An 11,660-nucleotide genomic window follows, 5' to 3' on the forward strand; every position below is an offset into this window, starting at 1 on the left:
AAATTCTCCCTGGATTCCTCCTTAGTGTCTGCAGAGCAAACAGCTTTAGAGACAAAAAGACTCTCTTCTTTTCCTGCAATAATACCTTTATTTAGGAAGAAAAAGTATACATTCATCTCCCATTTCTTCCTGTGCAGTGAGCTGAGAGCTCACATAGATGCAAATAAGAAAACAGCAGTAGTTCTGATGCCCAAAGGGAATGAACATTCCTCGTTTAAACCTCAGCCTTGTTTTGCTCCATATAACTTCAGTAGGCTGGTGGTTAAGATTAACACAGAAACCCACAAGGCAACTGCTTTCAAAAACACAATGGTTTCTTTATATATACACAGTAAATAAATAAAACCATTTGCTTTCCATATGAAGAGACAAACTAGTCTTGTTTTCAGAGCCAAGACACCAGAACCTGCTGAAACATTTACAAGAGAGAAAAGTTTCTGTACATATAACACATACATGCTTAAAAGGAGTGGGGCACTAGAAACAAGAACTATGCACAAAAATGCATTCAGACCACAACGTACTGGCTGTGAGTGTAACTCTTTCTGTGACTGGGAACAGGGTAAGAGTTACACCAAGACTCATCACATTAGGCCACCACCACTTATACCTTGTTTCTTTAAGGGGATAGTTGAAAATTTTATATGGAATATAGAAGCAACTTTGCACAGATGCTCCCTGCCAAGATGCACAGCCCATTACAGCTCAGACCATTAGGAAGAACACAGAAATTAGGAGCTGAGTCTGGTATTGCGGCAGTAATTTAGCTACACTAAAGCTAAATTTCAGTTCTAGATGGGGTTACAGAAGACTCCTACCTGATCTTGCTGCCCAGAACTCTTTCAAAGTCCCAACCAGGTTTTTCATGGTTATCCTCCCATTCACGCAGCAGTTCATAAAAGATATCCCTGTGAACCAAGATATTTAAGGAATTCCTACTCTTCTAAATTTGAAGTAGCAACAACTGAGCATTCAATTGCTTCTAAACTACCCAGTGAGACTCTACCTTAAATTAAGTAATTCAAGCATCTACCCATTTTGATACTTCTGCCCAAACTCAGACAGAATGACCAAAGCACCCATTTATCAGACATACTGAAGACTGAGAAGTGGGAAAAAATAAGCCACACAAAATAATACCTATGAGGAGAAAAAAAGGACCAAGACAACTCGCCATTCTCCCCTCACTGTTGCTGCAAGCATGGAGGGAGGTGGCAGGAAGAATACAAAGCATACCAGATATATATTCAGAAGCAATCTATATATACGGTGCCACAATGTACTGGCATTTACCAGAAGCCTCAAAAACTCCTGAAGAATTAGGCTATTCTTCTCTAAAGACATTAAACATTTAGCTCCTGCAGTCAAGATGGACAAAGGCTTTCCTTTTCCTAATTAGAGTGAAAATCTACAGTATGTAGCATAAAGGGGACATTCTTGACATCTTTTGTTCACAACTATGGGCAGATAATATCTTGTGAGCCATACAGTAACAGTAAAAGAATCTTACCTTTGTTTCTTAAATATGTGAAATGCTCTGTCACTGGGAAAGTTAGAACGATTGTCAGTTTCTGGCTGGAAAGAAACAGATTGCACAGAGCATGGCAGCAGCAGAGACACCTGTTGAAAACATAAAAGCAACAATTAGGCAAACGCAAGTGTAATTTATCCAACAATCCTGACACCCAGAATAAGAGTGGAGAGAGGTGATAGTGAAAACAGGAATCGCTAATTGAGTTGTTCGGACTCTAGTCATTTCCCAGTTGCTAACTGCTGGTAAACACCAACGCCTGCAAAAATCTACATTACACCACAGGCAGAATCACTCATTATGAATGCAAGCTTCTTATCTCTATAGGAAAGCAACTTTTTTTTACTGCAATCAACAGATTGCAATTAGTATTCATACAGTGTGGAAAGAATGACCTGCAAACCGCCAAAGCGTATCTTCAACACAAGGCTTCTGAGAGTGCAGAAGGACAGAAGCCTCTGTACAATTTCTGCATTCTGTCTCCTATTTTAAAAGTCTATGCCTTCAAGTAACAAAAAACCTTACCTATAACTTTAGTTAAACTGATCAGTTATTGATGTGCTCTAGTGTCAGGAAGTGTGCTGTACTTTCTTTAGCAAATGCAATGGGATGCATGAAACTAAATAGAAAATAAATGCATTCCTAGCATCAAGCTTCAAGCATCTGACTCAGATGATCTGATCAGGAAACTCATTGTTTCCAGACTGCAAGCTTCGTTTGCCTCAAAGAAGCACTTATCCCCAACTACATTATGATATTGCAACTAGCTGGCATCCCATTTGTCTGGGCTTAATGTTGATTAGATACAAATCTCAAAAGCAAAACCTGGCTCTGTTTAGCCACTAGCTAAGGTCCACAACATCAGGCAGCCAGCAGTGATTCAGAACTAACAGTCATGAGATTATGCAATTCACTCACTCAATGAAAAAAAAAAAAAAACACACAGAAAACAACTTTCAAACACTTCCCAAAGAAGACATGACAAAGAGACTCACAGTAGAAGGAACGAGAGTTATCACTAAGGCCAACATAAATAAAACTTCATCACCACAGAGGTATAAGAGAGCATTCAGTTGAGGTCTGCCAATATTTACCTTGGCAGTGCTGCTTTCATATGCCTGCTTGAGCCTCTCATGCAGGGTGGGAGAAAAAGTTGCAATCCGTTCATTTTCAGCCAAGAACTTCAGTGTCCCCTTTTCTAAATGGGAAATAATTCTGCCAAGACAACATCCATAAAACCCACAGACATACAGACACAAACAACAACATGATCAGACCCAAAGAAATGTTTACGTCATTCTTAAGAAGCTACCAAGTAAAGAGTTCCAAGCCCGAGTCACCCTGGATCAAATCTCACTGACATCTGCAGGGACATTTTTTCTTACTGCATTCATCTCATGACTTCCCGTTTCTTGCACACAGAGGCCAGCGCAAGAAAAATTCACAGCCATCCAAATTTAAGGGTATTTTGAGCGAAATTTAATCTCTATATCTGGAATTAGTAAAGCTCTAAGATCCAGTCACACTTGCTTCATCTCACACATAAGCAGAGGAAATTAAAAAAAAAATCATCTCAACTCACTCATATTGATAATCCAAGACCTGAACAGCGAAATAAACGCAATTGTGCACACTTCGGAAGTGCTGTCTCCTTGATACATCTAATGGGAAAAAAAGAAACATGTGACAACAATCACATTTATAAGCTAAGCAATCAAAAATACGCTCCGGAGGAAAGAAGGAACTGCCATATCCAAAGAATTAAATATCTTCCAGATTGGTACCAATTTCCAGAAGTTCCTATTCCCTGGCACCTGATAAATCCCCATCTTTCTGATACTAACGGCAACTAAATTGTTTGATGCTGTATGGGAAAGAAAATATTCCTCCTCAGCTTTTTGGCCAGCAGTATGCAGAGCCAAACAACAAGCAGACCAACTGCAAGCACTGATCAGCTGCTGCTGATGATCATGTTGTGTTCCGAAGCTCAGCCCTAAGAAACACTGAGAAGTAAAACAAAGGTTAAACAAATAAAATTTTCTGAAGTTTTCATCTTAAAGCCACTCTTTGTTTCATACTTATATCAAACTACTGACTGTATCAAGAGTAAGAATGAATTTGCCAAAAAATCAGATGTAACAATTATTTATCTACATTAACAGCCCCTGTGTGCCCACATCTGTGACCCAACATTTAATTTAAGAAACACATGGCAAACAACAACACTTGCGAGTTGTAAGAACCAACAGAGGAGAGACTAACATATCTGTACTCTCTGAAAGTTTGTTTTAGCAAGATGCTGTAGGTACTCACACACAACAGCAGAAAAGTAGATTCAAACACGATCTAGCAACCCTGATCTATCATGTTGAAGTAGTACCTCCCACACACATGATTTTTGTCAGCATTCAGATGAGTTCCACTGTGTTTTTTATGGCATTAGATACTAACTGTTCAGGCTACAGGCAACTTACCTATATCACATTATCATCATTCACAGGAAAGACATTCTTTCCACTCAATTCTACTGCTTACCTTTACTTCCTTCACTGACTTCAAGGTCACTCTCTTCTTCCTCTGAAGCAGAAGTTCCTTTAGATGTTAACAGTTGCAGAACAAAAAAAATCTCCAGGAAAATATTTGGTACCAGGTTTTCTGGAAGAGAAGAAATGTGATACTAGAGATGAATATTGTGTTTCAATCCATTTTAATGAACGAAGGTAAAAAGACAGACAACTGTTCTAAGGCAAAGTCTGTAAAGAACTCCCTCCCCACACACAGCCACAGCATATATCAACGAAGAAAGATGTGTGAGGGAAGGGTCTGGTTGCTCAAGTGTACCTCATCAAATAGGACCACGCAACTGCAGCCTCCTACAGGTCAGAGTACTGCATCACGTTCATCTACTTCCCTAAATTTTTATGTAAAATCTATTTATTTTAATAACTGAGTTGGCATTGCTTATTCTTTTAGGAGTTATTTATACACAGCAACCACACCAGAATTTCTACTTGTTATCTGCCTTCCCTTCACAGTGCGCATACGAGCTCAAAGCTCACAGAAGGGTCAGTCTCACATCCCAGTCTTCACCTGCTATACACGATGAGTAGAGCTGTGCCAGACACTCCAACTGTTTCTTGCAGGAAACCTTTGCAGGATCTGCACAGGTCACCAGATGGCTTTCAGAAGGAAGACTAGCACTGCGAGTGTAAGTGGGCTTAGTAGGAGTCCCAGGATCAGGAGATATCCCTGCAGGAGAAGATGTCTGGTGCAGCAACTTGCATCTGAAATTCAAGAGCAGCAACATACTGTGTGGCTTAAATGACACACGGCAACCATGTGACCAGAAGAGAGACCTCTCCATTTCAGCACAGCATGAAGGAAGTCCTGCAGTAACTAACCACATCATTTATACTGTCTAATCCAGCTTTTAGCATGGCACTGCTAAAGAAACACATTCAAATTCCTACTCTGATGATGCTGCCTGGCTGCTTACGTTGTCTCTTTTCATCTAAATTGGTATTTGTTAAAAATATTGAACCTGCCCTCAAAAAAATAATATTGTCCATGTAATTTCTGACAACTAGACACTGCAAAATCTGTGCAAATAAGTTTCATCTCCAGACTCCCAGCTATATTTACAAGTAAATAATGCCCTGAGAAGAATCAATATGAGTACGTGCAAAGGCAATGCAACAACTGATGAAATTCTATATCGACAAGTTGAGCAACAGAAGAGACAAACTACTTACTTAAATTGCTGGATTCTGAATCAATAACAATTACTCAGTTAAATACAAAGGTATTGCTTAAAAAAAAAGCCTGAGGTCACCCAAAATGCAGGAGCATACATAAGACACATAAGAAGCAAGAGAAAAGCCACTAACAGCAATATGAAATGACCATTTAACATCCCAATGAAACATCCACACTATGAACATTACATCCACTTATGTCCAAATTGTCTCAAGAGTAAAATCTTTAAAAGTAACTTGAAAGGCTATGGGGAAGACACAAACATTTTTCATCACAGCCAAGAACTTTTTTGCTGGCCTAACCTCAAACTGCAGCAATGAAAAACAAATCAGTCCCAAAATGGAAGCGGAAAGGTTATTTTCTAACATCTGTCTTGCAATGAACATAAGCACTTGATAAATTAGAACTAAAGAAAACTATTTCATGCTAAGCACTTCTTAAACCTACCACAGTAAGCCTCCAAAAACACAGTTACGCTCAGCTTCATTTCCACCTCAGTGTTGTCATCTACCTCAGCATGAATTTCTCCCTTTGAGCCACTGCTCAAAAAAGAAACCCAGTTGGCTGGAGACTGTCTTACCTTTGCTGCTCACTTCCCACACTACCGAGGACACAGAAGCAGCTCCTAGCCCCAGGCACTAACCGTTCTGTTGAAAGCACGATGGCTTAGATGAGATCACCTCATGGGTCCAATCCAGCCCACGTACTGCTATTTCACCTACTTTAGTTTATACGAATTACTGGAACACTGCAGGTGGAATTCAGACTGGAATATGTGCTCCACTAAAGAGCACAAAGGTAAGTCTGAATCCTGACCAGCTCTGGTACAGGCCCTGTACAAAAGGCAATTTGTGAGAACCTAGCGGGTCTGTTCCAGCCTATTCTGGTCCCACCGGAGTCAACTGCAAGTCTGCCAAGCAAAGAACTCTACTCGTGTCCCAAGGAGTTTCCCCAAGAACAAAAGCTATAAAGAACACTAGCAGTTGTGTCAGCAATTATATATTACCATGCTTTGCTTTTTACTTCCAGAGCACCAACCATCACAGACTAACAGTGATATCACTTTACAGATGGAGGAAAGTTACTCATTATCTGAGCAGCGGACAAAATTAGAGCTGGAATTCACCTCATCTCCCAGCACACACAATTTTAGTCAGATATTTGTGGTAGCAACTTTAAAACTTCTTAAAACTGAATTTCCTGCTACCCATATCCCATTTCTCTGACCACAAGCCTGTGTTAGTCTGCCTAAATTCCATTAATATATTCCCCACATCTGCACTGTTAATTCATTTTCTTCAAACTCAACAATACCTTCTGTGACAGATGAAGTCTTCAGATACAGCCTAATTACATGCACTCAAACCAACACATTTCACCTCTACAACCTACAAAAAGCTGGACAGGAGACAACCACACATGCAAACCCATGAAAAGGCAATGGTAAGAAAGCAATAAAGATTCCTGAAGATAAAATGAGGGTTGCCTATCCAGAGCTAGTACACCTTTAAAATGACAAGCATGAGCTAAGTGCATTAATGTACTGATCTGACAGCAGTCACACTTGGCTTTAGACAAATTAAAGTTTATCAGCATCTGTTTTAGATACTCTTCTGGTCGTTTCCGCTCTCCTATCAATACCATCTTCAGTAAAGAGAACTAAGAATCAATACAAGCCCTTCAACACCCTGTTCAGACTGTACCGTTCTTTCTTCAGCATCTCCCTCTCCTCTTGAAGGCTGCTGCTTATCACAGAAGTTGGGCTTCCCTCTTGTACAGTGGTAAAGGCCTCAGAGCTTGACCCAGCTGAAAATCGAGCAGCTGGAGACTGGCTGACAGGCGTTGAAGTGAAGCACATCTTTGGCTTTGAAAGAGGGCGTTCAGCACTCACAGGAGTTGGGTTGATTCGCCTTGAGGGCTTGCTTTTGCTGAAAGAGTGAGAAGGGATTTCGTTGAAATCACCAAAACAAGAAAAGAAATTAAATCTCAAGACTGACACGCATTAAACTCTTCCAAAAGAACCTAATGCTAAAATAAAACAGATATCAAGCCAGCATTGTGAACTTCTAAACTTTCTCTGTAGATACTGTCAGTACTCAAGGATCTATGGATGGCAAAAAGCAGCCTGCTGCCGACACATGTAATTAATAACAGTGCACAGAACAGTGACAAAGACTGCCAAGCAGCTCCTCCAAACAACTCTGGTTTAGAAGGACAACAGATGAATTATTTTTGCATGAAACCAATTCACCAGTAGTTTCTAACACAACCAGAAATAAAGAAGCTACCACTATATCCCAGTAATGTGTTATCTTTAAAGTTTAGGGGAACCCATTCTTCCCACATAAGCTACCTAGACTGGACCTTCAGGAAGAGGCTCTGTAATGCATTAAGAGGCATTTCCCAGGCAGACACAGAGACTATCAATTTTCTGCTGGAAATGTAATCGTCCAACTAGAAAGTGACCCCTTCAGAGGCCAGTGTCGGGCTTACAGAGTAAACAGCCTGACATGAAATCATTACACTTCCTAATAAAAGTTTTAAAGAGTGAAAAAATCAAAGTAGTGAGGCAATCACAAGACAAACAGTTACCCCAAAGCAAAGGTAGTGTCAGCAGGGAGAGAAGGGCCTGGTGAAGACGAAAGTGAATATGAGAATTAGCCAGCTATTTGTACATAACCACATGAGACAAATGAAGCTGCACACCGATGTTCATTAACAGAATTCACAAAACATCAACCCAAAAGCTTTTCTTCTTGCATCAGTAAAGCTGAAGAGCCTTCCAGGGCTGCACTTGATCAGCAATTGCTATTGTGTTAAATAAGAAACACGAAGAGCTAAGATAATGCTGACTTGTTAGAACACAGAAGGACAAAGTTGTGTTCAGCTTTACGGCAGCTGGCCTGTGCACCAGCAAGCTGCAGGCACAACACAAGTGAGAGGCTGAAGGGGCACCAAGGTGAGCACACAGGGCCAGAAGTTGACTGCCTGTGACAGCAATACTCCCCTCTGCAGCAGCAGTTACAAGGCTGTTCTGGCCAAGGAAAACAAGAAGTCAGCCTCAGGGTATTGTTTGTGACAGCATTCAGAGGTGCACAACAGAATGGAACAGCAACCTGCAGGACAATCCAAATGAGAAAGCAAGGCAGGCACACTCTTACTTTGTCCAGCCAGAGGCAGTACCCATGGGTGGGAACTCCTCTAGGTTGTTAAGATTCAGCTGGCTAGGAGGGGATCTAGCAGCAACAAGAGGCACTTCACTCCGCTTCCTTCTCCCTCCACTCCATGATGCACTTTCATTCTTTCCATCTTCCTCTTCGGCCAAGGACCGCCCCAGGTCCCGAACAACCTGTCGGCCAGAGGCACTGACAGAGCTGCTGCCCTTCCTCCTGCCCCGCCTTGCCGGCAAGGCCTCTGGTGCAGCAGCGAGGAAGCTCCCCAGACTGGCCTTCTGAGCTGAGCGCTTCTCACTGTGGGTGAGCACAGGGCTGTACCCAAAGCTCGGGCTGCTACTGGACACCACGCTGGGGAAGTCACTGCAAGGGCTCGACAGGTTCGACCCAGAACAGGAAGAGGAACCGCTGGATGCAGCAGCGGGAGAAAAGCTGGTGTCTGTGGTGCAGGAGGTCACCGACACCGAAGTCCTTTGGGAAAAGAGCTGCACTCGGCTGCTAGTCGCGTGGCCTGCTCTCCTTTCTGGTCCTGTCCTTTGGCTCCTGTGGGCCTTGGAATTGGGAGTTTTAGCAGGAGTGGAGGGTCCATTAGTCAGTATCTGGCTGGTCTGCTCCCTTAAAAAATTCAGCAGAAAAGGCACAAAGTCTTTCTGAAGCAAACTGAACGATACCAGCTTGTCATGGATGTGATTCTCCTACAAAAGAGGACAAAGCATTAATATAAAGTTGCTTCCTCAATCTTTCTTTTCACTTGTCTAGACTCATTTAGTACTTCAATACACAATAAAAAACAACATGATATGCCAAAGTAGGCCAATACAATTCAAATGACCTTAGCACAAGTCATAAGCCTGAAAGCCAGCCTCCACACAGTCATTTTGGCAGGAGATTCCCAATGGAGTCACTCACTTTGGCCTCCAGCTGGGAACTAGCAGAGCTGTCCCCTGGAAACAGCAGTGACACTTACTGGAGCTGCGGTCAGCAAGAGCCTGGAGCAACTGGCATCTCTGCGTCCAATGTTTCAAAGTGGGGCATGGATACTGAAGCAGCTAATTCTAACATGAAAAGCAAAAGCCTACAACTTCTCCGTTCCCTACTTATCCACAAATGCCACCTACATCCACAGAGGGGTGCTGTGAGAACAAGTGTTTAAGTATTTTGAGTCCCTTGGTGCCAAATATCAGATGCTTCAATTACATATTTCCTCTTGCTTGAGACCCCCCAGAGAGCTAACAGAGACTGCACAACTTCAACATGCATGACATTTGTAAGTAACAAACCTTAAAAAAAAAAACCAAAAACACACACACACACACACAAAATTACTCATAGAATCAACATGTTATAAACTTAAACAGGTGGCGATCTTCTCAGGGTAACACTAGACAAAAAGAACTCATATCCCATGCACAGCTCAAAGCCTTGTACGCTAGGAAAAGTGTCTTTTGTTCCGAACAACACACACATTCCTGTTTCCTCTCCATGGTACTCTGTGCCATCTCAACAACAGTAGAAGCAGCGCTCACAGGCAGCAACTTCCTCCTTAGTGACATGAAAATAACTGCATGCACATTCTGTTTCATTTCTATTCACATCTCCACTCTAAGAAAGAAGAGCAAACACTGTTCTGGAAATACTTTTCACAAAAGAAGGCAGTGAGAGCAGGGCCATGATCTCAGCCCTGCCATCCTCGATACCAGTGCTGAAACTCTTCCTCAAAAGCATGACAGCACAGCAGCTCCCTAGTGAAGCCTGAGTCTGGCACAGCCTTGGTACAGGGCGGACTTAGCATGCTGACGCCTTGGGCAGACCAGGGCCAGCACACAAAACCCACCAGTGCCAGCAGTGCAGAACTGCCCCACGAAAGCCAGAGCAAGACGTACTCTACCATTCCTCGGTTGCCCATCCACGTTTAGAGACAGCTTACAGTCTGCACACATGGCCAGTCAGCTCCTCAAACCTTTCTGAGCACAGCATGCCTTTACTCCTCTCTCACTGTGCAAGTTAACAGAGGTTCACGGCCGTGCTGTAGGATGAGGGCGTGCCGCCAGCTCCCTGCCTCCCACTGGCCTCCTCAGCCCACACACCACCCACAGCCCTCGGCAAGGCGGACCCCCCCCGCTAGCCAGCCCACAGCCTCCAGTTCTGAGCGGTCAGCACCTCGAATTGCACGGCGCCCGCAGACCCACATCTGCAGCCCACAGGTTAAGGACACGTGGAACGCTGCTCCCTCCTTCCCACAGAAGTTTGGGGTGACAGCAGTAAGCTCTGATCTTAATTAAAGGCGTTCCGAGGAGCTCGAGCTGAAAATGCTTCACGCACAGACCTTGTTCTCCACGTTACCACTGCAGCGTAAGCGCTCCTGGTCAACCTGCGGTTACAAAGGCTTCTACAACCACGGGAACACCAACTCTCGGCACACAGCGCGTTACAAAGCTCCGTGTGCTCGGATGTAGCGGATCCCCACGCTCAGACCAGCAACAGGTCGGGAGACACCGCAGGGCCACGAGCAGCTCCCGACGCGCAGCGGGACGCGGCACCAGCCCCGCTCCCACCAGCGAGGCGGCGGGAAGCGCAGCCCCCCGCGTCACCGCGCCTCCCCAGCCGGCACGCGGCCACGGGGCACGGCGCTCCGGGCCACGTTCGCCGCCATTCCGCCTCCGCCTCGCCCCGGGGCCCGGCGGGCGGTAGCGGTCCCGCGGCCCCTGTCCCGCCTTCCCGCCGCCCGCTCGGCGGAGCTCGGGCCCCCCGGCGGCCGCCCCCGGGCCTCAGGCGGGCCTCCCCCGTGCGCGAAGTTTCCCGCTCGGCCCGCGGCGGGACGCGATACCCGCCCGGGCCGCAAAGAGCGGGGCGGCGCCGCCGCGCGTTACCTCAGCCGGGCGCTGTCCCGGCGCGCGCCGCAGCCACCGCACCACGGCGCCGACCGCCACCTCCTCGCTCAGCAGCAGCTCCAAAACCGCCGCCATTCCCGGGCGCCGCGGCCGCCGCCGAGCAGGCGCACAACCCGCGGCGGGGCCGGGCGGGGCGGGCCGGCGGCGGGGAATCCCGGCGGGGGGGAGGCGGGCGGGGGCGGAGGCGGAGCGGGCGCGGGCCGGGCCCGGGGCCGGGCCCCCTCCCCATGTCAACACGCGGGGCACGGGGCGCCTGCGCCGGCCGCGCGCGTCCTTTCCTCTCATGCGCGGTGTTCCCTTCCCCGGCGG

General features: G+C 45.5%; 1 protein-coding gene across 3 annotated transcripts in view; it reads right to left on the bottom strand.

Moving 5' to 3' along the window:
* CDAN1 (codanin 1) overlaps positions 1 to 11,649 on the bottom strand; it is a 40,508-nt gene extending 28,859 nt beyond the window's left edge. For 2 of the 3 annotated variants that reach the window (XM_090141031.1, XM_031593566.2), the window contains exons 1-9: positions 11,331 to 11,649; positions 8,449 to 9,155; positions 6,991 to 7,215; positions 4,622 to 4,815; positions 4,067 to 4,186; positions 3,114 to 3,192; positions 2,626 to 2,746; positions 1,511 to 1,620; positions 819 to 908 (exon numbers count right to left, since the gene is read on the bottom strand). In XM_090141031.1, coding sequence (XP_089997157.1) covers positions 819 to 908; positions 1,511 to 1,620; positions 2,626 to 2,746; positions 3,114 to 3,192; positions 4,067 to 4,186; positions 4,622 to 4,815; positions 6,991 to 7,215; positions 8,449 to 9,155; positions 11,331 to 11,636 — 1,952 coding nt within the window. In that variant the 5' untranslated portion in view covers positions 11,637 to 11,649. Of the gene's footprint in view, positions 1 to 818; positions 909 to 1,510; positions 1,621 to 2,625; positions 2,747 to 3,113; positions 3,193 to 4,066; positions 4,187 to 4,621; positions 4,816 to 6,990; positions 7,216 to 8,448; positions 9,156 to 10,786; positions 10,832 to 11,330 lie in introns of all 3 variants that reach the window. The other variant, XM_090141032.1, reaches the window with a different exon arrangement.
* Between the last annotated feature and the right edge of the window lie 11 nt (positions 11,650 to 11,660).

The sequence above is a fragment of the Phasianus colchicus genome, chromosome 5 (genome assembly GCF_987193195.1).
Source record: "Phasianus colchicus chromosome 5, bPhaCol1.hap1.1, whole genome shotgun sequence".
In the NCBI taxonomy this organism is placed as follows: Eukaryota; Metazoa; Chordata; class Aves; order Galliformes; family Phasianidae; genus Phasianus; species Phasianus colchicus.